Here is a 25,481-nt window from a genome sequence, read left to right on the forward strand (position 1 = left end):
ACACCTCTCCGCTGCAGCCCCATGGCTCTTTCCCACCACTGGAAGGGTCCTGTTACAGCCCCCTCCTCAGAGGCTTCTCCTGGCAAGGGCTGCTGCTCTCCCCTGCAGCCTGGTCTGGCTGTCAGGGAGATGCTCTTTCTGGGGCTTTGTGACCACCCCAGCAACCTGCCTGAGGTTCTCAATGCACCACCCAAAGGCTGGTAGTAACTCCATGAGGCTTCTCTCCACCTGCCTGCCCCAAGTCTCCTTTGTGCTGCGGGAGGACCAGTGGCTGAGAGCCTCTTTCTGTGGGTTTGCTTCCACGTGCCGTTTTGCTTGCTACGGAGAAAGGCTGCTCCTTGCGCCCAGGGACTGCCCTCATCCGTTCTGGGCTCCATCCTGGAGACCCTATGCAGGGCTTCCTCCAGAACATCACTGCCTTGCTGGTACTGACTGAAGAGTCAAAACCAGCCCCAGCTATGGCCCTGTCCACCTGAGTTACTGAGTAACTGTTCCCCTGTGTGCCGTTCCCCACAACTGTAGGCTAGTCTGTGATGAGAATGGCAGGGTCTATCACTCGAGGGGTTCTTCCACGCTAAATCCATGTTTCACTGATTGCTGTTGGTGACTGACAATAGTTTGCACAAAAGGAGTAGGAACATCTCTGTCCTTCACATTCAAGCTGTTTATGTTTAATATCAGCTTCAGTATCTTTGTAATCAGATGAGGTGACTAAACTGTAAGAAGTTTCTTTTCGATAAGGAATATTTTGAATCTAACCCAACTTTTAAAAAACAATGTCTGCCACGCTTTGCATAGAATTGTGTAACAAAGTTCAATGTTAATAATGACAGGAGAGACATGGTCTAAAACACATGATTAGATACACTTCTACCTGAGGGACATGTTCATTAGTGGCAGAGATTTATTTTAAAGTGTCTTAGCACACAGTTAAAAAATAAAGCAAACTTTCAGGTTGCTTAAGAAAATAATTAGAAATACTTTACTGTCAAGTTTTAGCATGACTCTTCCAAGCCCTCTCATGGGCTGTGGAGCTCATGGTCTGCCAGAAAGGGCCCAAACTCTAACAACAAGAAGTGAAGTATTAGAGATTCCGGAGGAGCCTGGAATGCTTGCCACTGTCACTCCTTTGATAACATTGTATTTACTGCAATATTTATTACTGAACTTCCAATCGTTATGTTCAAATACACTCTTACTACGGTTGGTTTTTGATTATGCAGGAGAGCTCTCCAGACTAAATCCATTGCACACACCATGGTAACACCACCACCACCTCCCCTCTTCCTCCCCCAAGCTAATATTCACATCGTGCTCCTGTTGGGAGATACGTGTTGTACGTAACCCCAACAGGTCAGCTCTCACTATCCACAGCACACTTACCAAAGTGCAACAAAAGTCTATAATCTGTTAGGTACCTGTGTAATAGTTCATGTTCTTGCTGAGAGCTCACGTAACTGTTTGCCGAGTTTCGTTTCACCTACCGTTGTCACCGCCATGTGGCAAATGTGTGAATTACTCTCTAAAGAATATTCTCTAAATTATTCTCTAAAGAATATTCTAAAACGGATCTGGCAATCTTGCTAATTAAGATCATCTAACAAGCATACAGAAAAGGGCAACAGTGTGAGAGCCAGCTCCTAACTTGCAGGCTGAATTTTTGTGGGAATGATGGAAAGTGGCTGACAGTGGCCCCTCACCAAAACAGGACAAGGTCTCATTTTACAAGAAGCGACGAACATGTGTGAGATGATGTTGTAACCTGCTACTTAAATAATCTCCTCCAGAACAACTCGGTGTGCAGTCATTGCAAAGGGGCTGTTGGGAGGTTCGATGCCCAATCACACCGCTGTAGTTATATTAGGTTAAAACAGATAAGAGAAAACTAAAAGAGCACCTTTATTAGAAAGACACGGAGATGAATTGTTACTTGGAGAAGACACTGGCAATTGTGTCTGCGCTGTCCAGAAATTTATCCAGATCTGGATGAAAGCGAACATAACAAAGTAAATGTCACTTCTTTTTTTCTAAGAAACTCCACTCTCAGGCCCGTGTCTGCTCCCTGAATAGGACAGAGATGATGAAGCATCTTAAATCTGATCACTTTGTGTTGATTCTGAAAAGCAAACAAAGAAAAAAAATCCCCCAAGGGGGAAATTACCACATGAATGTGCACCGCAGAACAGAACATGTAAGTTCAGTGCCAACTTAACCTACTTTTACTGCAATTTCTCTAGAAGACAGGGGCAGGCCGGGCTGCACAAGCTCTCCCACACGGTGCAACAGATAGAAGCTGGGTACACTTCGTCATATAACCATCAACCCCTGAAAACGAGAGAGTATATTTCGCTTTCAACAGGAAAACAGAATTCTGAAGTGTTAAATCTTACTTCAAGGGCGCAAAAGAAGCCTGAAGTTTGCTCACAGAGCAAGCCACGGCACGCTCTGAAGAGCGCGCTGCCACCTTACAAACTTATTTCGGAACAGGGGCGGGGAAAGGCTCGGGAAAAGCTCAAAAGCCCGGCCTTAACCCTCTGTGGGGATCCCCAGGAGACACCGCTCTCAGGCGCTCCCGCCAAAATCCCAGCCCCCGGTCGCCAGGCTCCTCCTTCCTTAGCAACCGGCGGAGCCCCGCCCCTCCCGCCGCTCCCCATTGGCCGGCGAGGCTATATATAGACGTCAGGGGCAGGCGGCCTTCCCTTTCGTTCCGCGTCCGCCCGGACCTCTACACGGCGTTGTCAGCGTGAGTCTGGGCCGGGGGCGGCGGGGGGGTGCCTGCGCCCAGCGGAGCCAACGGCGGGTCCCTCCGCGTCCCTCCCTCCGTGGTGCCGGCGGCCGGACGTGGCCCAGCCGCGGGGAAGGCCGAGGCCTGCCGGATGGCGGGGCGGGGGGAAGCGGCCGGCGCGGCCAAGATGGCGGCCGGGGCTGCTGGCGTGCGCGTGGGCCCGGGCCCTCGTGGGGCGGGGGGAGGCGGGAGTCCCAGCGTGGCTGAACCGGGTGCTTGTGCCTGCAGGTTCCCTGTCGTCGCTTCCAAAGGGAAACCCCACAATGTCCGGAGGTCTGGATGTCCTGCAGATGAAGGAGGAGGATGTCCTCAAATTCCTCGCTGCCGGAACCCACCTGGGAGGCACCAACCTTGACTTCCAGATGGAGCAGTATATCTACAAAAGGAAAAGCGACGGTAAACCCGTAGGGCGGGTGGCCTTGGGATGAGCAGTGGGGATTTTGTGGGCACGGCAGAGGAAGGCAGGAAAGTGCTAATGCGTGAGCTCTCTAGCGGTTTCTGCATGGCCTGAAGGGTGCAGACTGCTCCATCGTATTACTCGGAGAAGTAGAATAAACTACACATTTCAGAACTCGGTAAACCAACCACAGCTGGATTTGGGCACTTCTGCTAGTTCTTGGCTATAGTAACAAAATGGTTTTAATGTCTCAGTGATTTCTGCTGCTTGTTTGCATTGTTCTTCAGTCTGAGCTGCACCCTGTTAAAAGATTGAAGCTCATACCATGCCCTGGTTCATGTTGACAGGTGCTGGAAGTGTGCTACATTAAAACCATACAAGAGGATTTTTCTTGGAATAGGTTTCCACTAACTAGAATTTTGGATTAACCACAGCCATGCGACAAGTTTAAGGGCAGAAGAGTGCTGTCCTCCTTTAGGGTCTTGTATTTGCTGGTTGCTCTGAACACCTTTTGTCACCAATAGGTATTTACATCATCAATCTGAAGAGGACCTGGGAGAAGCTGCTCCTGGCAGCCCGTGCCATTGTTGCCATTGAGAACCCAGCTGATGTGAGCGTCATTTCTTCTAGAAATACTGGACAGGTATGGACATTCGTTGGTCATGAGGCCTGCAGTCTTGGGAGCAGGACTCTCGTGCCATGCATCATTGCTTACCAGTGGCAGCTTGATTGTAAAAGGGAGTAACACGGATTTTGGTTCCAGGAACACTTTTTTGGACACATTTCTTGTGTTGCACCTGCAGCTTAGAGCAGATCAGTTGAAACCCACTCCCCATTTCTGTAGTTCTAGGGTAGTAATTTGGTAACTTGGTTTTCTTTCATATCCTTCTTTGGGTACTTCCTGTTGGATTTCTGGTATATTAGTGGTCAGTCCTCTGGTGGGCCGCCCCCCCCCCCCCCCCAATAATTCTGTGAGTCATTGGTGCTGCTTTTTGGGGACAGTAAGCACCTGATACGAAAGTTTTCAAAGAAATCATTTGCTCTGTTACTGAGCAAGGTATAGTAATTAGTATATTTTTAATTTCGTCTGTAGACTTTTAGCAAAAAAACTTGTCATAGGAGGAGACACAACCTTTAAATAAAATCTGAAGTTTATCTGTGAGCTTGAGTTTCTTTGGACTAATGCAGGTGGTGCCACAAATGTTAAGGGAGATTGTGAATGACATGGGGTGTATTTACAAAGGAAGAGGTTAGGCTTGTATGGACTTGACCTGCACACTATTAAAGCTTGATGCTGAGGTCAGTTCCTGGCCAATGAGCTCTCAAGTGTCGGAAGTGTGCTACAGCAAACTGGATGGCAGGGTTTTCGCTAACGCCAGGAGAGGAGCTCCCTCTATGATTGGAGTTTGATAGTAGGCCCTGCCACATGCCTGAGGAGTTGAAAGTTGTTGCAAGTGAGTAAGAACTGCCAACTGCAACTTTAATGGACGCAGCTACAGTTTGTGTGTATTTACTGCTGATCTTTTCCTGTAGTTGCTGAAGTTATGTTACTGGATAATGAAAGGATGTAGAAATCATGGAAGAAAATTGCCTTTGGTTTTTTCATAAACTTCTTGTTTTATCACCCCTTTCATGATTTGATTACGAGACTTTGGAGTAGAGCTTGCCAATAACTTCAGGAAAAAAGAGGGTTTTTTTCTGTATCCTTACTGCTTTGTTGGTGGAGATGGTCCTTCTAACTTGTGGTGTTGGTGTAGCTATTTTCAGAAACATTTTTATTTTGTCTTATTCTGAGCACAGAGCTGGTGGCGAGTCCTGATTTCACAGAAATTGAAACAAATAGTTCGATTAAATTTCATGTGTGTTCACTGACAGCATACATGGGTGATTTGGCTGAAATGCAGTTTTCCTCCTTCACATTTGCTGTGGTCCATTTTGCAGCGTGCTGTTCTGAAGTTTGCTGCTGCCACTGGGGCTACTCCTATTGCTGGACGTTTCACCCCTGGTACCTTCACAAATCAGATCCAAGCGGCTTTCCGTGAGCCACGACTCCTGGTTGTTACGGACCCCCGGGCTGATCATCAGCCGCTGACAGAGGCATCTTATGTCAACATCCCCACCATTGCGCTGTGCAACACCGACTCCCCGCTGCGCTATGTGGATATTGCTATTCCCTGCAACAATAAGGTAACGGCTTTGTTGTAGCATTCAAAGCTCCTTCCTCCAGAGTGTGCCCTGGGTTGCAAGATGGATGCTTTCTGCAGGGTAGGATTGGCTTGTATCTCACACATCTCCCAGCATGACGAGCTAATTAAGGCCTCTTGTAAGCTAGCAGGCAGGTGGGGAGGAGGAGATGAACTGCACACAGTTGGAGCTTGGAGCTGAGGCCAGTTTCTGGCCAAGGACCTCTCAAGTGTAGGACGTGTGCTATAGTAACCTGGCAGGATTTTTCGCTGACGCCATGAGGGTCTTTGTGGCCCAATGAGTGGAGTTTGATAGTCATTCTTGCCACAGTTTATGGATGTGAATGAAAGATAAAGTGCACTGATGAAGAAACTGCTCTGAAACATTAGCTTGCCAGAAACAACCTGAAAGGTAAAGTCTAGGAAGATGGGAAACTTCTCTTTGATCTCTATCCAGATGTCATTTCCCAAAGCTAACGGAAGCCAAATCTGAGCATGTGTGTAAGATTTGCTCATTTGGTCAAGTTTTCTATTTCTTCATTCTAGCTGATGTGGTGAGCATAGCTCCTGTCTTTTGGACAAGATTCATGTGGGGTAGCGAACAGTGTGAAACTCCATGGCAGGATAATTCCTTCAGGGTATGCTGTATACAGCAAATTGAGATGCTGGTGATTGAAGCACGCTGCGATTTCTGCAGAGACCTGAAAACGTCACTGGAACTCAAAAAGTAGCGCTTTACTGAGTCCAAGTACATAAGTCTGGGCATTAGCAAGTAATACCTTTCTCTTGCCAAACCAGAATCTTGGATTGGGTGCAAATAAGTCTGAGCTTTCAAAGAAAAAAGGTGTTTTCAAACGTTTAGCTTTACAGCAAGTGTTAAGTACTTTCCTCTATTCCAGGGAGCCCACTCAGTGGGTCTGATGTGGTGGATGCTGGCTCGAGAGGTCCTGCGCATGCGTGGCACCATCTCCCGGGAGCACCCATGGGAAGTCATGCCTGACTTATACTTCTACAGGGATCCCGAGGAGGTAGGAGACTGGTGGCAGGAAGTGTGCCTCTGTGGGATGTCTTGCTTGTGCTCCTGCCCCTTGGTCCTGTGTGCCTGCTGTTGAGGACAGCTTTTGCTGATACAATAATTGCACTTCACACTTAAAGGTGGTGGTTGGTTAATTGTATTGCCTGTTGTCAGTTGGTGCCTGTTGTCTGGTAGGTGATGGTAGGGGTGGTGAGGCGTTTCTGGAAGACTTAGGCTACGCTCTTCCGTTGCAGATTGAAAAGGAAGAGCAGGCTGCTGCTGAGAAAGCAGTTACGAAGGAGGAGTTCCAGACTGAATGGACGGCCCCAGCTCCTGAATTCACTGCTCCTCCTCAGCCTGAGGTTGCAGATTGGTCTGAGGGAGTGCAGGTCCCGTCCGTGCCCATCCAGCAGTTCCCCACAGGTCAGTGTAGGGGGGGTGTCTGTGGGAAGTTGGGGTGTTTGGTGTAGTGGGTGGGAAGGGCTGGGGTGCACTAAGTGTTCTTGTCTTTGTTAATTGCAGAGGACTGGAGTGCCCAGCCTGCCACTGAGGACTGGTCAGCAGCTCCCACCGCCCAGGCTACTGAGTGGGTTGGCACTGCCACGGAGTGGTCTTAACTTCAGTCCCGCCATATACCGCGAGAGAAATAAAGACTGGTTTAGTACACAGTGTGCCCGGTACTGCTTTTTTAACCTTGCTGGCAGGTGAAATATGTGGGTAGCGTGGGGAGCAGTCCTTGGGTGAGGGTGGGAGGGTCTGTAAACTACTCTTTGCCCCCTGTTTGGTGGAGTTGGGGGTGTGGGCTCTGGCACTGGGCTGCCCTCCTGCCCTGGGAGGGCCTTCCTATTTCCCACCTTCCCTTGCAGCAGCTTGCTGTTGGTCAGCGGGAGGACGGTGATGGAGGGGAGGGAAGATGTCACCAGGTGACGTGCAGGGCAGGGCTGGTTTTCCTGCCACTCCCTGTGTGGGGTTTCACCAGTTTGCAGGGCGAGCTGGGGTCTGGTGGGTGGGTGCGGGTGGCGGCCTGGCCCCACGGTGTGCGGAGGAGAGCCCTTGAGTGGGAGCTGCTCCCCTGGTGAAACACCAGTTCTAGCATCAGTGTTACTGATTCCTTCCTCAAAAATACCACAGTAATCCTCGGGGGAGAAACCAAACATTAATTCATCTGCTTTAACTATTTTGAGGGTTGTATTTCTGTGATTAATAGCAATAATGGGAGGTGGACCACCAAGAGGAACGGTGGTTTTGTTCGTTGGAGGTGGAGATGTGTTCAGGTTGGATCCCTTTTTTCATATTGCTATGGTCTCAGCATTCTCCTTTTTCTACCTTCAGCCATGCCAACCAAGCTGTAAAGAATGTTTTCCCTTAGCACATGTGCTCGTTTGCTTTTACTGTAATATAGTGCATATTAGTAGTCAGAAACCTAAAGCAAGCTATGTACATTATTGCACAGTATCTGTCCAAAGGAAGGTGATCTTTTTTCCTGTTGTCTTCACCTATTAGATGCAAGGCAACTAAAGATTTTGTTAACTACTAACAGCTTTTAGCTGAGGCATGTGACCACTTTACTCTTTGGCCCCAAAAGGGCCTTTCCTGTTCTGTGTGCTGTGTTCTTCCGATGTGTGTTCCTGGCACATCTTCGAGTTCTCTACTTCGCAGCACCCAGCAGCGGGAGGCTTCTTCCTGCCACCTGAGGTCTGTCACCACATGTCAGGATGGGGTGAGAACCTCTTCGCTTTGGGACTCTGGGTGCGTGCTGTAGCTGGATAGGGGACAGTCTGTGCAGCAGCTGTTGACTGACTCCCCAGTTCTGAGATTGCCCCAAATAACTTGTTGCCCTGGTCTTTCTTTTCACCCTTCCACATTAAAAGTTTTCAAACTCTGAGCATAGGCTTACCTCTCTGTACTTTGGATCATTGCTATTACTGTTTCACTGTTGTCCCTTTTCTTCATCTTGTTTTGTAACCTCCTTCATGCGAACATGTTCCAGTTAATGAGAATATACCAGTCATCAGACAGCTCCTGTGTGGGTGATGGTGCTGTTTTAAATCCGTGATAGCTGCATCTGATGTACTTGATACTGAAATATTTCTGACGCATTACTGGAATGTGCTTGTTTTCATCTAAGGATTTCCTAAAGTATCACTTCAACTTTTATGATAAGTGTCTTTATTAGGACCAAGGACTGCCAGTGAGAGGTGGATCCACACAATCTGGGAAGAGAGGGTCAGGAGACAGATCTCTGCATGTGGATTCAGAATTACCTTCTTGGGGTAACTGGGGTGGGGCAGGAGAGCTTGTTTGAATGGAGCTCTGCAGAGGGGATGAATAGCAGCCCTTTAGAAAAGGAGGCAGCCTTGGCTGCAGCAGCAGAGGGCACGGTACAGGAAGGCTACATTCCTCAGCATGCTGGGAGCACAGGGGAGGAGTGGTCTCAGCACAGGGGGTGGAGGCAGGGGCAGAGACATGGCAGGAGATCTTTCATCTGCCAGAGCTTCCCCTGTGGCAAATACCTGGTGGATACGATCTATTGAGGCAGTGCGGCGGGATAGGAAGAGGAGCTAGGAGCAAATCTTGGAGACAGTGTTTTTTTTATTATTGTAGTATTTTCTGGCAAATGCAGTGTTGATGTTGAAAAAGGACAGGAGAGAACTTGTAACCATGTTCTTCTGGATTGATGTGATCTGACCCAAGATGGCTTTGGCTGAGATTTCCATGAAGCGAAAACAATTTCTTTCTCTTGAGGGTCTGGCGGAGTTCCCTTTCTCCACGACCTTCTCTTTGTATTTGGTTTGCGTTGGTTGAACTGGGCTAGATATGCTGCTTAGGATAGACTTTCTCTTCCACCATTTGGTCGCAACAGGAGCTAGCTGGTGTTGCTGAGCATCACAGAACCCCTCTCGAGAAATGAGCTGTTGAAGAGTCCTTGCCAATATGCTACTATGTGATCCATGAATCTCATATACACATGTGCTTTCTAATTCCCTCCCTAATATATGTGCCCTCATTCACAGATGTTCCTTTTCCTCTCCAGTCATTTCTTTGCCCATAAAATCACATGATATTTTGAGTATCCAAGTATTGTTGTAGGATTACATCAAGGCTTTTCTTTTACAGGAAGCAAAGGGCTTTATGTGCTGTTGAAGAGGCACAGCTCTGTTTACTTAAATCAAGGCTGCAAAAATGTTCCACTTGTCCCATCTGTAGGCTGTTTTGCTTTGTGAAACAGTGGAAATCATTGTAGGATGATTGATGCTGTCTTTTAGGAGTATGGTATACTCATTGGAAGCCTGTTTACTAGAATTGGTGTGCAATATATAAGTAAGCATGCAGAGGAAAGCGAGTTGTGTATGGTTGATGAATTCACCTCACTGCTTCTCTTAGGAGGCTTCCTCCCCACCCAGGAGTGCCAATGTGCACTTGGAGTGGATATTGTCATTTTAAATTTTTTTTTTTTTCTTTCTTGGGTTAATAGCATCCTGGTGCAGATAGACTTTAGACAGAGTAAAGCACATGGTAAATCCGCAGTTGTCATGAACTTGACACTCTTCAAAGCTGTGTAACTTGAACCTTCTCAGGACAGATGAACCCTGTCATCTTGAATATGTGCATCCTAGCAGAGGAAGAAAAACATTTCAGATTTGCCTCATTACCACTGTAGGACCAAGGAGTTGCTGTGGCATCTTCCCACTGCCCTGCAGCTTCCAAAGAGACATTGGCCAGCATTTCAGGCAAAATTCCTTTCCTCTAGCCAATGCTTGGCACTACCAGCTCCTAGCCCTTGCAGCCTGGAGTTTGTGAAAACCACAAAGGCTCTGAGTTTGCGAGAACCTCATCTACATCGAGTCTGTATGGCAGGTAAAGGTAGAACAGTGCCTTACAGCTGTATGTAGCAAAGGGAATGAAGAAGATCCTCGATTATCAGCCCCGCAGAGAGACAGGCTGGGGTGCATACCTTGTGCATGATCTTGCTGTGTACAGTCTCATCCACAGCAACGTTTTTCTGAATTTCTTGTTTCCTGGGACAACGATTTCTGAAGCTGTTTTTATTTGCTCTTTTAATACTTGTATTTTTAAGAATACTCGCTGCCATTTTTCTACTGTCCAACTTTGAAAGCATGTCATTTTTATTTATACCTAATTCCTTTATTCATTCAGTGATGAATAAAACTACATAATGAAGGTATTTATCTCTGTAGTTGAAATAACATATCTTTTCCGAGCTGTTGCTTAAAACCTCAGTTTATAAAGTGTTTATAAAGCCTGAGTTTGACTGGTGTGTCTCTCATGTGCCAAAGTCCTAAATATTTCTGTCAGTGTTTGTTTCACTGGCTGCAAGACTGTTTTTACTAGTACTGTTCAAGTGTTTGAATAAAATAAATCCTCTAAAGGACATGGGATGCATCCTTTGAAATGATGGCATCCTAACCCTGCTTTGAAGGCCAGAGAAACCTGCTTTGGTACAAAATCTTCGTGTTCATTGTAAATAGCATTGCACTACACTCAGAAGGGTTCCTTGGGTTGAGTTGTGCAGCTAACTCTTCATTTTGGTACAGTCTTGCCAGTGACTCTTGGGCAGAACCTCTGCATCTAGCACAGACTGCCTTTCAGCGATGTCGTGTGCCCACCACCCTTAGTGCAGGGCTTTGGATTTTAACAGCAGGCAGCTCGGAAGAGGAGGGAACAAGTGATATTGTATGAGCCAGGGTTGGATGTTGAGGACTGAAATAAAAAACATTTCAGGTGCTCAGAGGGACTATACACCTACCCACCATATATGTGGGTTAGGTTTAGATTTAGGGTTATGCAAAGCAGGGAGCTTGGCATGGGAAGAACCGTGGCATGTTGCAAAACAGCCGGTCTGTCAAGAGGACAATCATGTCACAGACTGGGACAAGCTTTTGTCGTAACCAGGCACACCAGCACTGCTCAATTTCTACGCTGTGGCTGGAAATGTCGGGGTGCGGCCATACAGCCTGGAAAGCTGCTGTGAAGCTTTGTTTCTCACCTGTAATGCTGAATTTGTTAGTGTTGCACAAGGAGCTGGTTCTGGTCCCAGATGCTGTTTGCCACCTCACCTCTGGAGAGCTGAGGGGATGTTGAGAGTGAAGGAGATGGTCTGGGTATTTGCCTTTTGGGTCTGAACTAGGTCAGGACAACCATACCAAGATTTTCGCTGCTCTCAGGTGCAGGCACGTTAACAAAAGTGGCTTTCTGGGGGCAGGCAAACACCTGAGCATCGTTCCCACCTGGCAGGTGTCAGGAGGATGATGGTGGTGGGTTGCACAGCTGCAAAATGAGAGGGTGCGGATCATTTCCAAGACCCCGGCAGATGGGGCTGTTATTCCTGATTTGTTTTGGCTGCTGCTGGCAGCGAGGCTGGAGAACTGGACAAGAGCGGGCACGGGGCGAGGGAAGGATGGTCAGAAGCTGCTTTGTAAGCACACCTGGGCCTTTTGGGGTGACTCCCTGTGGTGAAAGAGATTGCCTGCTCCTCCAGAATATCCCAGCTGCTATTCAGTGCTGTAGGAGAGACTTAGTACCATTGCACATCCCCTGGCTATGGGGAGTAGTGAAGTGCCTTCAGTGCCAGCCTCCATCTCTTGTAGTCAGAGCAGAGCTGGTCCAGCCAGCGCTTGCCCTGCCTCTCGCCTGGCTTTTTGACTTCCCTGTAGCAGGACGGTGCCCTCTCACAGGGATCATGATACACTTTTTGTGAAAAAAACCAACCCTACTATTCTATGTGTGTCCAAGTGTTAAACTTATTGCCTCAGCTGCAAACCTTGATCTTGCTTGTTTGCTCAGCTGCAAACCTTGATCTTGCTTTTAATTTCCCTAAGGGAGCAAGTGTGGGATACTGTTGACTTCCAGTGCAGAGAAACACAGTACTCCTAGTTGATGATGCCTTGGAAACTTTCTAGCTCATCCATCCTGCTTGGCTTATTGCTTCCAGCATTTCTAAAGTGACTTGTCTTCTCTCAAAGCTCACAGGTACACAATTCACTGCACCTGTTGGCTTTGCTTAAATAGGGAAAAATTAAGCAGTGCATGTAGAGAGGGAATCAGAGCATATACCATTTCCCTTCACTTGTTATTTTGCTGTTAGAGGCTCTAATTTGATAAGATTAAATAAATTTTAAAAAGGCCACCACCACTTCCCTCTCCACAGCATCTTTTCTGGAGGCTCCTTTAAGCCACATGGCCTGGGTGAGGTTTTACGAGCCCCAGGTGCCATGGGCACGAGGGTCTCCTCCCCTTGGCTTAAAAGGACTGGTGTGGGGTAGGAGCAAGTATGCTGTTGGCCTTTCTTCTTGGCTTTGTGAGGTAAACCTACTTTGTCTAAATACTGCAAGCAGCTAGTAGTTCTTTGTCAGCTCCTTCAGGAGGGCTGAGTCTAGTAACTAGGTTTTCTGATTTCAAGGGTTCAACCCTTTGAAAAGTTTTGAGATTAATTTTAAGTCTTAATTTGGTTTGCCTAAGTGTGGCTTGGATTCCTCCTTGGCTTCTAGGCTGCTCCTGCAGCTTGTTTTATTTTCCTTCTATGAAAACTGTTTGTGGTTTTGTTTCAAAATGAGAACTAGGATTTCTTGAACTGTACCTTGAATATAGAAGCAGGAACTTCATTAAAATGTGAAATCTGAGACTTGTGATATAAAATGCTGCCAGTTACCAACGCCACAAGTTATCAACCCTGTGTGGTGCCCAGGTAAGATGAGCGTTCTGTGGAGCTGTTCTTTTGCGGTGGCAGGTTGGTCTGTGATGGCTCTGCTCCCCCCTGGGATCTGGGAGATGGAGGTTGCTCTGTTGAGGTAAGTGTCAAGTATTTGCACTTTTTTATTTTAAGTCTTGGGAGGCTGCTCTTCTACCATTACAAGAGCAGTGGATTGACCTTCCCTTCTAGTGTCCATTTGGTAGGCACCTGTGTTAGAACAGAGCATCTCTCAGCTGGCTGCAGCTGGGGAAAGGCTCAGTGTGCACGTGTGACCCCGTGCACGTCCTGGGGCGTGAGGGCTGCTGTAAGGGCTTTGCTGTCTTCTGGGACTGTGGCTTTGTGATCAGTGACTCCTGGGGCTCTTCCGCTAATAAGAGAACTGCAACACAAAACACAGAGGAGAATAATGAGTGTCTCCTGCGAGGAGATGTAAGCCAGAGGGGAACAGCATGGGGCCCAGGTGCAGAGCAGCCTTTCCTTGCTGAGGCTGGGGTGAGCTTAGCAGTTGTGGTAGCTGCTCGAGCAACGTGTTGCTGGTATCACAGGGGCTCCGATGGCAAGTGTGCACTTGGTATGTCATCCTGGTTAGATGAGGTTTAATGGAGGCTGCCTAGGATGCGTCTTGGTGCTTCAGAGCCCCCATGTCCCACCTCTCTGGTGTTGGCAGGGTGCATTTCTCATGGGATAGGTTTGGGCTAAGTGGTTACTGTGGGTTGAGGAGAGCTCTCCCACCATGTTGGTGTTTGTGGACCCATTTAGGTGCTCCCTGGCAATAGGCACTCTGAACTTCAGGCCAGTGCCTTGACTGACCAAGGAACAGTGCTGTCCCCAAAACCACCCTGAGGCTCCCTTCTCACCCGTGGCCAGGTGGAGCAATAGCCTTGCAAATAGGTTTAAACCAATGTTACTTTCAGAAGCTCTGCCTTGCATCCCTTATTATTCCCTACAAACGCGAGGCCGGGACATGGAAAGGGGCACTGTGCTGTCTGCTTGTGGCTGCCAGTGCATTGGCACTGGCTCCCCTTCACAAGGGGAGGATAACAATCTGAAATGCGATTAGTAAATGAACCGTGACTAAGAGGGGTTGAATCGGCCCTGGGTTGGGATGTGTTCTTGGCTGGGAGACGTGTGATTTGGTGGTGGGTGAGAGAGAGCTGGGGCTGTGCTGGAGGGCACAGTAGCTGTGGGATAGGTTGGAAGGAGGAAGATCAGGTTATGCCCATGAGGTCTTGCTGTGTTTATTGGAGTGGCAATGAAGAGATGTGGGCTTTGCATGCTGTCCTGGCCAAAGTCCAACCCCAAACCCCCTATTCCAGCTACATACAATTCCCCAGTACTTTTAGATGGATATTTGTTTCTTCTCCTGGACTTCGGTTGGAGGAGTGCTGTGAGCAGAATATACGTCTGCTTTATCCCTGATGAAGTGATGATTTTGGCTGTTTGGTGGATAACCAGTTCAGATCTACTACTTGGCTTTGTCTTTGGTGGCACTGTGGTAGCATTGCATACTCAGGTGGTGACTTGTTCTGTTCCAGGACAACTAGATTAGCTCTTCAGAGCCAGCAAAAGGTCTCTAAAGCTACTTACCCTCCATGTTACTGGTGTTGGGGGGGGACATAGGTCGCTGAAAGGGCATGTGCCTGACATTGGGCTTTCTCTGGAGATGGGTTACAGCAGATTTCCACTGCTTCTGCACGAGGGGACCAGCTCTGTCCACGGGTCAATGCTCAGGGCAGTGCAAAGGCAGAGGTTTCTCCACTGCTGGCTCTCTGCTGCTGTGGCACAACCCTCTCCCATGCGGGGACGATGGCAGACGTGGAAAGTTGAGCAGGAGCTGCGGAGAGTTTCCTAGGCTGAGCTGCAGCTGCTTGTAAGGGAAAGCCTGCCAGTGGCTTATTAGTTATATTGGCATAAGCATTGTTGAAATGCTTCTGCAGCCTTCTCCTCCAAAAAGTGCTGGGCTTCCTAGGGAGCAGAAGCTCGGTTTGCTGGGAAGCTCTGCAAAACCACCTGACCTTGGGGCTGTTTCCCTGCCCCAACAGCTGCTGATGGACCTGCAAGCTGCAGGGGTGCTGCAGTGATGGCAGAGAAGCTCCGCTTTGTGTCCGGGCAGTGTTTGTACTGCTCTGCCCAAGCTACCATAGCAAAATGCTCCAGCTAACGAAGAAGGCATATGTGTTTGGTTTTGTCTTTTTTTTCTCTCTACCTGGCCCTGAGCCCTCCTGGTACCTGATTTAAATAAATCTGATAATAGCCTTCATATTTTGAAGATTCTAAACATCTGCTTAGGCACTGAATTATTTACTGCTGCTGCTATCAAAAAACCCCCAAAAGTCCCATATGTGTGAAATCTTTCTTAATTAGAGGAAGGTTTGGATCTGCAGCCTTTTGCAGAAGAAACTTTGGTTCCCCTAAACAGCTTTGCTTTGAGGGAGGGAGAATGGAGAAAGGGGGAGGACACAGCTGCTTGGGATGTTTCTGCAGCTGCTGTTCCCCAGTAAAATGGGGTTACTAACTCATTTTTAATAATGTTCCACCTACTACTAACCGGATCTGCACACTTGATCACTGTGATGCTTTGCTCATGCTTGAGTGGTTCAGGTAACAGTGCTATGCCGCTATGGCTGTTTTTATTTTATCTTCAACTGAGCTGAAGTTATTTTTTCTCCCTCCCACATTGCCTGGAGAGAGAGATGGCGTTGGCAGCTTCTGCAGGCATTGCTCAGTTCCCACCAGAGAAGCTCTCCTCGCCTCTGTTCCTGCTTTAATATCCTGCAGCTGTTTCCTTGCAAAACTTTTTCATTGCTTGTATGCAGCAGCAGTGGGTGCAGTATGGCCTCACCCCCATGCTGGCCCCAAGGGGGGTGCAGGGCTGCTGAATTTCTAACCCATCTGCTTGCTACACCTGGGGCCAAACCGTCCTGATTTCCCAGCTCTGTGAGCTGGGTTAAATGATGCTAAATCCTGCTCTGGTTCCCTTGGGCATGAGCCTCTGGGGAGCACAGCTGGGCTCAGCCTGGGGGCTCTTGTGTCCAGCCGGTCCTCTCCTGCCCGGTCTGGTCCCCAGGAGGTGGGAGGGACCCTCTGTGGTTGCCTCTCTCCTCCCCTTGGCTGCTCTGCCACCTTTGGGTGGCTTTTGCCTGTCTGGCCTTTTCACAGGGGCTTGATGCTGATACACACAAAGCTTTTGCCCGCTGGAAAATGGCATCTGTCTGTCCATCTGTCCCTGGGTGGCTGTGGCCTCTCCTCCCTCCACCTGTGTGCTGCCATGGGAAGATGCTTGGCACACCAGCTGCAAGCGCATCCCCTTGCCTCAGCGCTTTCCAGTTTTGCCATCAATCACGAAGGAGTGGTGCAGAAAATAATATAAATTCTGAAATGTTTTAGAAGCCTCTTGTCTTTATCTCGATGCCTGTGTAGATACACGCATACTCAGACTGTCTGGGAGCTTAGTGGCCTCTGTTTGCTGAGCGCATCGAGGAAGTGGGTATTCCTGGGTAGCACCACGTGGTACCAATTTAAGATTGAGACAATGTTCCCCACTGGTTTTGCCTGTCTATAGAGGGCTGAATTGAAGGGGACCCAGGAAGCTGGGCCCTGTGATTGGAAATGAATGATTGCAGCAAAGTCAAGTCTCCCTGTGTCAGCCTGCCACAGCATAGCGTTACATTGGTATGGTCCATTTAAAACATGATGCTGAATTCTGATTCAGCAATGACGACTATGTTGTGTGAGACATGGGCTGGGACCTAGAAATCTTCAGTTTCCAGAGTTGCCTTTTTCCCTGGGGAAAAACTGAGCATTTGTGAGTGATAAAGCCTTGGCTGCAGATGAAACCGGGCTGCCACCTGCCAAAGGACAAGCTGCTGCCTCAGGGCTTAGGGAAGTGGCAAGAAAAGCATGACGGAGAGAAAAAAAATCCCCATGGCTGTCAGACTGGAGAGCTGATAACATTGCATGCAGCATGAATCAAAATGGGGGGATCACTCTAAACTCTTTTGGTGAGCACTTCATTTTTTTTATTTATTTTTTTTTTTTGTCAGGGCATTGCTGCTTTGAGGAGATGTGGTTTAGCGATGCAGTGGGGTCAGGCTTCAAAGGTCCCTGTGCAGCAAAAGCACCTGATATACGGTTGCAGAGAGGTGGGTGACCTGCTGCACCCATGGCCTGCCAGGGTCAAGTCAGGGGCCCACAGGACATTAGATTGAGTCTTAGTGCATCTTCACCAGTGTGGAAGCCACTGTGGTCCTCCTGGCACTGGTAGAGCCCCTGTCTGGCCAGGCATGCTGAGCAATGTGCCTCCTGGGGTGGGATAAGCTGCAAAAATACCCGTCTCCATCACCAGGAATTTTCTCTTGGAATGGGGAAATGGTCATTGGTTGTCTTCCTCGCCTGGATTTGGTGGTGAAGGTTTCTCAGGGTAGGTCTCAGCAGGTGCAGGAGCCAGTGCAGCTTGTGGCCCCTGTCCCTACAATGGCCCTTGCAGTGTGTGGAGCCTCTTTGTAGTTCAGAGGTTCCTTTAGCTTAGATATGCAGATGACATCCCCCCTTTTGAAAGAAACCAAAAATCTTTCCCCAAAATTCTGGTTATGTTAGCTGGTATGAGGAAACCCTTCTCCCCCTGCCATAAGCAGTGCTGTGCAATGGAAGACAGTGAAGATCCTGAAGAAGAAGGGAAGCAGATTACACACAAGACCTCTGTAGCTCAGAGTTTCAAGCAAGGTGACAATCCTGTGGCTGTGGAAGTTCAAAATGTGTGATAGGTGTCTTCATCTTAGTGCAGGGTCAGCTATAGAAGCAGAGGATGAAAGAGGGATCAACAAGATGATCTTGACTGCTTGTTTGGAGTAAGTGAGGCTATCAGAAGAAAATACTGTCAGTGGTGGTGGCATGCAATACTTGTTCCCCTTTCTCTCCTTGGAAAGCTTCATATAAGCTACCTGAAAATGCACGCTTGGATGTTTCAAAGTTCTCTTTTGGAAGGAACTTACTCTCTTTCTGGAATGAAAAGCTGATTTTTCTGCTTTGGAGAAGCCAAGGCCCCAGTATTATGGTACTGAATGCAAAATCAGTGTATTCTTTGCATGCATGTGAGATATTTGGACCACTTTTCTGACTTTATGAGCAAACATGTTTAGTGGCATCTACTATTTTCTGTTCATTGTGACTACAGAATCCAGTTTGTCTCATACCATGACCAAGTACAGTATGAAAGAAATGGCTGAATGGCATTTTCAACACTAAGAGAATTGTGCATGTTGGCATTCCTTTCACAGCTCATATTTAGTCACATGTGTTTTGCAAAATTGCCCTTTTAAATTTTATTTTTTATTTTGAGATTCCTGTTCATCAGTAATGCTGAGCAGATGCTCAGTCTTGCCATGCTCTGTCTGGCCATGTGAACTAAAGACTGATGCCCACGAGAGCTGCCTGTTTAAAAACAAGCCTTCAGTGAGAAGAATAATAAAAGTATTAAGCTTAGATATTTCCTTGTTTTTTACCAAAACCGTTTGGATGAAGCATTTGAGCTACTGGCAATAGAAGATGTGAAAAATTTGCAATGCAGAGGGCTTTTCTAGTCATACATGAATGCAAACTCTGTGCTGTGTGAGATGTTACTAGGAGGCTCCCACTACACACCACTCAGTTTTTTTGCTTTTTTTTCCCTTTCCCCTTGAAGTTAGCCTGAGCCCCAGAGGAAGCTTGGAATGGATATAATCTTTCAACAAATGTCAGGAGAGGAGATGGGGAGGAAATCTATGCTAAATTCTCAGACAAGTACCTGCTGCTGTTCCCAACAATAGAAAAATAGGGATGAAACCAAACACTAATGAATACTCCAATGAGTTTGTGGAGCTTAACCTCCAGTTGCATGCAAGTAACTGGTAAATAGGCTCAAAATTCAGCCAAATAATCATTTTGGTCAACATGACGACTGAGCGTTGGCATTGTTACACTCTTCACAACTGTTGTGCTCTAACAGAGGACTTAATTGGAGTCGGGGAAGAGAGTTGCCACCGTTCTGCAGAAATTGTTGTCTAGCTGATACTGTCACCCTTGTATCCTGAAGTCTCTGAGCTTGCAAAAGATGTCGATCAATGTGTGAACCTAATGTATTATAATTAGAGACGAGCAAGCCTTGAAAGATTAATTAGCTAATGAGCAGTTGGGTGCTCCAGAGACAGCAAAGTGCTTTGTAATGCTCAGTATTATTGCAGGTCTCAGGGGAGGGCCTGATTCAGAGAGCATTCAAATCCTGGAATAGTTACTCAGCTGGTCTAAGTCTGCTTCTGCTTCTCAGGTTTTCAAAACCTGTCTGGAGTTCTCTACAGCTTCTTCATGAAGTTTCTTATTGCCCTTCTATTCCTTGTGCAAGTAAATAAATATTCTCTACTTTTCTTCCACATGTACACACACATACACAAACGTATGTTTCCAGCCCCTGTTTTCTAGCAGATGTGAGTGAGATCTAAAGCCACATCTCCCCTTTCCAAATCGTGCTTTAATGTGAGAAGAGAAGGGAAATCCTGTTCCTCCTTATGCAACCATTCCCTAAGATACCAGAGTCTGCAAGACAGGCTCGCTGGGCTGAAATCAGGGCACTGTGATGTTTCTGCGAAATCCTTCTGGATTAACAGGCTGGCAGCACCTTCCCCCAGCACTTTCTGATCAATGTTTTCTACAGACACCTGGAGAGAAGGATGGGGGACAACAGCTTCTGTCTCCTGAAGAAGGCCTCTTCTTGTCTGGCTTTTCTCCAGTTCAATGACTGGGTATCTCTGTGGACAGAGGTGGCAGGAGAGACATGTTGCACCAGCTATTCTCACAGCAAAGAGGCAAGGCAAAGCCTTATCTGTGAGACCCAGTTCAGAGAAATGTCCTTTGAAGACCAGGAAATAAATCTGATGAGCATCTTCCCACATGGAGGCTTCCTGGGAGAATGAGCAACCCTGACCATCGCAGCGTGCCTGGGAACAGCCAAACCGACTTTGAGCTGCATAGCAGGGACAGCTATTTCTACAAAGAACCCCTTGACTTTTCTCTATTTGAAAGCTAAATGCAATGATTTAATTTCTGAAGAAATTCTGGATTCTTTTATTTTACTCTCGCTTGTATCTCTTGAAAGTACTTCTCTAGGGCTCTGGTCTCTTTTATAAAAAGCACAGACCTCAAAAAATGAGCTAGGTCTCTAGCTACAAATAAGCACAGCACTAAATATTTAAGCTCTTAATTCCTATGAGGAATCAGATGCCTGAATACTTTTGTTGGTTTGGACCTGAAGAACAGAATCCTTCTTCCAAACTGCCTCATGTCTGACCCTGTTGCCCAGCTCCTCAAAGGTGGTTGTTCCCAGACTGAAGGTCAAATGGTCTGTGCTCTGTCAAGCCATAGAGGAGAAATAAGTTACTGAGTTTCCTGTCCTGAACATATCGTGTGACAAGATTTGTGGCATTTAGTGGAAAAAATTCAAGGTGAGAACTTTTAATCCCAAACATCCCAACCGTAGTGGAATTGTAACTAGCTATATTTATGGTTTCGTTTTTACTGAAGAACATGAGTTTATTTTTTACAGAAATTTTTTATGAAGAACAACAACACACGTGTAAACACCAGATCAAAGCTGGCCAGAATGGGTTTGTGTCAAGAACAGGAAGAAACTGTAGGTGTTGAAGAGCAGGTCAACTCAGAGAAGCCCTGCCATGGAGTCCTGAGAAGTCCTGTAGATCTGGAAGATATGATCCTTAAATTGCACCAGAAATTTCTAACTGGTTATAATTGGAAACTAGGCCAAAGCACTTTCAGTCTCTCAGTTGTGCTGGGTGGTGTTACTAAATTAGGAGTTGTATCTAGGGATTGAAATAATGGTGCAAGCTACTATTGATAGACTATGAAAAGAGAAGCGGAGCAGGAGCCCAGAGAAAGTGGTGGTGGTACACACAGTGGGGTTGAAACAAAAAGATGAAAGTTTGGAGGAGGTAGACTGGAGGAAAGCTATCACAAATGACAAAACGTGGCGGGCAAAACCTTTTCCTATGCTGGTCTAGTAGGAGTCATCTATTCTGGGTAGCGGCTGCCATGCAGCTGGACAGGGACACTCACTTTTTTAAAAGAATACTTAATTCCTCAGGTAGAGGGACAGAAAAAACCCCCAAACCCCTTTGCTGAAATGACAGGTAAACTCACACTACTTTTATTAACTGAAGAAGCCTTTGAAGGAACTGGCAAGCACTCATGCCACAGAGCGAGCTCGCCGTGCTGCTGTTAGTGGCCACGGGGCTCTGTCCTGTATGTAATAGTTTAGCGGTGCTATGGCTGATTTTCATCCTGACCGCCTCCTATTTCCTTTGTGATTAAAATCAGCGCAGCCATTGGGGGTTACAACTCCAAAGTACTACTAAGCTTCTAAACAAAGCTGGCTTAGATAGTCAGTGTTGGATAGGTACAGACCATCATGAGTAGATGACCAACGTACAGTAATAATCTCCTACTAAAACTATTATAGTTCACGCAGCACCTCTATTTTAACACCAAACAGGAGAAACATTGCTGAGCTTATTGAGCAGCACGTGAGTAGCGTGGCTGCCCTCTACCCCCTCCAGGGACTGGTCCTGGTGGGTACCCCCTTGGCCTGGGCTGGCCAGGGTAAGGTGCCCGGACACCCAGGCTTGGTGGCTGTGTCACAAACACGTGCGGTGGCAAGGTGAATGCTGCTCTTCTCCCAGCAGTCATGGGGCTGCCGTCCAGGGCTGCTGCTTTGCCTCCTTTCCCGACAGGGCTGGTTCTATTAGGAGACCCTCTTTTCTCATCTAGAGCAAAGATTATGAATGTTATTTTCTTGAGAGAAAACACTGCCTCTCCCCAGTGGCTGCTGTTTCTTCTACATGCAATAACCCAAGTGTCTGGGGATTTGCGTTTGAGCATCTGAGTGAAGAAACCATAAATAAGACTGTTAGCCCCCGGCCAACAGCTAGTATGTGTCTCTTTGCAGGTTCTTACTGATGCATTTATAAGACATGATAGTCTTACCAGTGTCCTGGTTTCAGTTGGGATAGAGTTAATTGTCTTCCTAGTAGCTGGTACAGTGCTATGTTTTGAGTTCAGTATGAGAAGAATGTTGATAACACTGATGTCTTCAGTTGTTGCTAAGTAGTGTTTAGACTAAAGTCAAGGATTTTTCAGCTTCTCATGCCCAGCCAGCAAGAAAGCTGGAGGGGCACAAGAAGTTGGCACAGGACACAGCCAGGGCGCCTGACCCAAACTGGCCAATGGGGTATTCCATACCACGGGACGTCAGTATATAAACTGGGGGGAGTGGGGGCGGGGAGATCACCACTCAGGGACTAACTGGGTGCCGATTGGCAGGTGGTGAGCAATTGCACTGTGCATCATTTGTGTATTCCAATCCTTTTATTATTGCTGTTGTCATTTTATTAGTATCATTGTTATAAGTTTCTTCTTTTCTGTTCTATTAAACCGTTCTTATCTCAACCCATGAGTTTTACTTCTTTTCCCCAATTTTCTCCCCCATCCCACTGGATGGGGGGGAGTGAGTGAGTGGCTGTGTGGTGCTTAGTTGCTGGCTGGGTTTAAACCATGACAACCAGCCATGCTGGTACACCTCTAGCCACATGGTGATCATGGGTAATTGCTGATTTTAGTCTTAATTTTCAATGCACCCACAATACTGCCAGCAGTATTTCCATTTAAATGAGTGCCCTGGGTCTGCTCTGGGGGGAATCTGCATCGGGTTGGTCTGAACTTTCCAGCTTGTCTCAGCCTTTCCAGGAAATAGCCCATCTAAATGCGCGAGGGTTATGGTGGCACTAGTCTGCTTTTCTCGTCTGTATCAAGATAAAAGCAAAATCTTTCACATGTGTTGCACTGTTTCTCACAAATGGAAGCAGGAGGCTCTGGTGGTCAGAAAGTGGCTGGTTCAGACTGAGCCTGGAGAACCTGTCTTCCTTGAGAGTGTCCAGGCTCTGGTGCCAATGCCTCCTCCTGCATCTTTCTGCCCAGCCATGGACCCCCTCAGCAGAGCTTACAGCATGCATTTATTTGCCCTAAGACCAATACAGTCCTGTAAAAAGCTTCCGGCTCATTCATAATGAATTTTCAAATGAAGACCTCAATGTGAGTCTGTGCCTGGCTCAACTCATCAGCCCAGAAACAACGCTGGAGTTTCAGCACTGTTCACAGAATAAATTGCCGGTTTCATGACCGGCGTGGTTAATAGCTGTGATACAAATCATTACTTTGGATTACAATTCCCACACTGTGATAAGCCTGTGTGAGACGTAATCCAGTCTAAAAACTTGCCCTTCCTGGGTGTCCATTGGCAGGTGGACTTCTGTAAGCAGACCAGATCTGTGCTAGTTATATTCATCTGATCCCTTGCAAATGTGAATTGCTCCAGTTTTTCAATCCTTCCCAGTCAGTTTGGTGGCAAAAGGAGCATTTTTAGGAGGGCTTAGGGGAGGTTGTTTAGTTTTTACCTTCTGCTTGTTTGGGGTGACTTTCACTCTTTGTACTTGGTGTAAGTAAATCCTCCAGATCTTGCAGCATGGGGTTAGTGCTGGCTTTGTTGTTTCTCTTGTTTTTCTCCTCTTCACGTTGCTGCATCAATAAAAAACATTGGGTTTAGTTTGAAACTGCAGATGTAATCCATGAAATGGTGGCCTGGTGTCATGGTTGGCCTGGCTAAGTGTTTCTTGGTATGAATGCAATCTCTTTGCCAAGTTCAAGGTGCTCAATCTTGGTCTGGTGACCAAGGGTTTTAGGGAAAGAAGGTATATCCCAGGCAGGACTGAGAGCCTGGGAAGTGACGGCTCTGCTCCTGTTAGGGCAAAGCACTTGCTGATAAAGTGGTTTAGGTCTACCAGGCTGTTTGTGTCTTTCTGTAACTGCCAATCTGCCCTCCCTAGGGTTTTGGTTTGTTTTAAGTGTGGACCTCTTGGGAGGGAGGGTGTCAGTGATAAATGCCAGAGGAAGAGGAGGAAGGCATGGCAGTATGGGATGGGCTGTAGGGCTGTCTTTGGTTTTACTTGCATACATTTAGGTCTTCAAAAGATTTCCTTCTGGATGGCTGAGGGAGGAAAATACCCAGGGGCTGTTTCTGCTCAGGACAAGCATGCCAGATGGGGAAGGGAGAGGCTGCCCTCTCTTATGCAGTGAGAAAGGTTGGATGGACTCCACTCCAGCTCTATCCCTTCTCCTCAAAGGGTGGTCTGCTAATGAAGGGAGTTGTGTGCTGGAGCCATGAAATGCAAGGCAGCTCGTGGCCTTGCTACAGCTGAGAGGCCCCAACCCACAGAGCAGCCTCCATCCATTTGGCAAATGTGGGAGACTTTGGGAGCAGCCACGGCAGATCCCTCTGAGCTCAGCAGGTCATCACATGGGGGGTCTCTGGTGGGCTCCAACCACTGACCACCCCTGCCATGACCAGGCAGCTCCTATCCCTCACTCCCTAAGCAGTGGGGCTGTGCTGATGCCCTCCCTTTCCCCCTGCCCTGCTGTGTACCCCTTGTCTCACCAGGCTTGGCTGTCTCAGCAAACCTACAGGTGCCTGTGGGACAAAGATATGTAAGGTCTGTGCAAAGGCAGGTACTTGTTTGGAGATGTTTCTGTTCCTTTGGGTAGTGCCGGGCCCTGCTTTGTGACCCCTCCATGGGGGTTTATGTTCCCTTAAACCCTGATCACAACCAGTTTGTGCAGCGTGAAATGGACTATGTGCCCCTAAGTCTGAGTGTGCTCTAGCATGTGTTCAACTACTGCAGTACTTGAGGATGCCCTGTGCACCAAGACTCTTCTTTTAAGCTATGTGCAAAAGTGATCAGTTCTGAATTTGAGCATTTGGATGTAATTTATGGAGTCTCATTTCTCAGTGCTCACATCCTCACTTTTAATGTTGCACCAATCTCTGCTTTATGCAATGTGTTGCTTGATGTAGCATTGCTTCCTTAGCTTGGATCCTGCCCTGTACCAGTAAAATGGCTGATACCGGTCCTTTGATGGCATCATATCCTCTCCTGATGCAAAGCTGGATACTTTGGATGCATCTATGTAGTACAAAACAGCACAGAGTTAGAGACCCACCAGGAAAGCTCTGGGAGAAATGGGTGCTGCCAGACCAGCACAGGCCCTGGTAGCAGGACACCTTTGCTGTTTCTCATTGAGACTCATCTAAGCAGAGCTGTGCTTTTGCAGGTATTCTGCTGCCAGACCTGTTTTGTATTAGTTCAGGGGTCCCTGCATTATGGTCCTCTACACGTTGCAACCTCTCCCAGTTCTAGCTATCATGAGGTCCAAATCCCACCCTGCTAATTTGAGTCATTGCATCTGTCTATCTTGCTTTTCCCATCTGCATGGCAGAGACAGGCACCAGCCTGTTT

General features: G+C 47.4%; 2 protein-coding genes and 2 non-coding genes across 4 annotated transcripts in view; 3 read left to right on the plus strand and 1 right to left on the minus strand.

Moving 5' to 3' along the window:
• Positions 1-2,627: 2,627 nt before the first annotated feature.
• Positions 2,628-7,048, plus strand: RPSA (ribosomal protein SA). The gene is made up of 7 exons (XM_069810683.1): positions 2,628-2,743; positions 3,014-3,181; positions 3,707-3,825; positions 5,124-5,369; positions 6,265-6,393; positions 6,635-6,803; positions 6,903-7,048. The coding sequence occupies exons 2-7, from the start codon at positions 3,049-3,051 to the stop codon at positions 6,995-6,997; spliced, it is 891 nt and encodes a 296-aa protein (XP_069666784.1). The 5' UTR covers positions 2,628-2,743; positions 3,014-3,048; the 3' UTR covers positions 6,998-7,048.
• LOC138684531 (small nucleolar RNA SNORA62/SNORA6 family) lies at positions 4,453-4,612 on the plus strand. Its single transcript, XR_011323793.1, has one exon. It is a non-coding gene; the product is annotated as a small nucleolar RNA SNORA62/SNORA6 family (small nucleolar RNA).
• On the plus strand, positions 5,540-5,698 carry LOC138684539 (small nucleolar RNA SNORA62/SNORA6 family). The gene has a single exon (XR_011323801.1). It is a non-coding gene; the product is annotated as a small nucleolar RNA SNORA62/SNORA6 family (small nucleolar RNA).
• A 14,522-nt stretch (positions 7,049-21,570) lies between the features above and the next one.
• TMC2 (transmembrane channel like 2) overlaps positions 21,571-25,481 on the minus strand; it is a 34,535-nt gene continuing 30,624 nt past the window's right edge. Inside the window, exons 19-20 of the mRNA XM_069810687.1 lie at positions 23,586-23,706; positions 21,571-21,899 (exon numbers count right to left, since the gene is read on the minus strand). Of these exons, the coding sequence (XP_069666788.1) occupies positions 21,646-21,899; positions 23,586-23,706 (375 nt within the window). The 3' untranslated portion in view covers positions 21,571-21,645. The remainder of the gene's footprint in view (positions 21,900-23,585; positions 23,707-25,481) is intronic.

The sequence above is a fragment of the Haliaeetus albicilla genome, chromosome 2, assembly GCF_947461875.1.
Source record: "Haliaeetus albicilla chromosome 2, bHalAlb1.1, whole genome shotgun sequence".
Lineage (NCBI taxonomy): Eukaryota > Metazoa > Chordata > Aves > Accipitriformes > Accipitridae > Haliaeetus > Haliaeetus albicilla.

What these genes read in the sequence shown, in the direction of transcription:
- RPSA (XM_069810683.1), top strand. Translation starts at nt 3,049, where the DNA reads ATGTCCGGAGGTCTGGATGTCCTGCAGATGAAGGAGGAGGATGTCCTC. An exon ending in CTATTCCCTGCAACAATAAG is followed by an intron (nt 5,370 to 6,264) that starts GTAACGGCTTTG and finishes CCTCTATTCCAG; the next exon opens with GGAGCCCACTCAGTGGGTCT. An exon ending in TCTACAGGGATCCCGAGGAG is followed by an intron (nt 6,394 to 6,634) that starts GTAGGAGACTGG and finishes CTTCCGTTGCAG; the next exon opens with ATTGAAAAGGAAGAGCAGGC.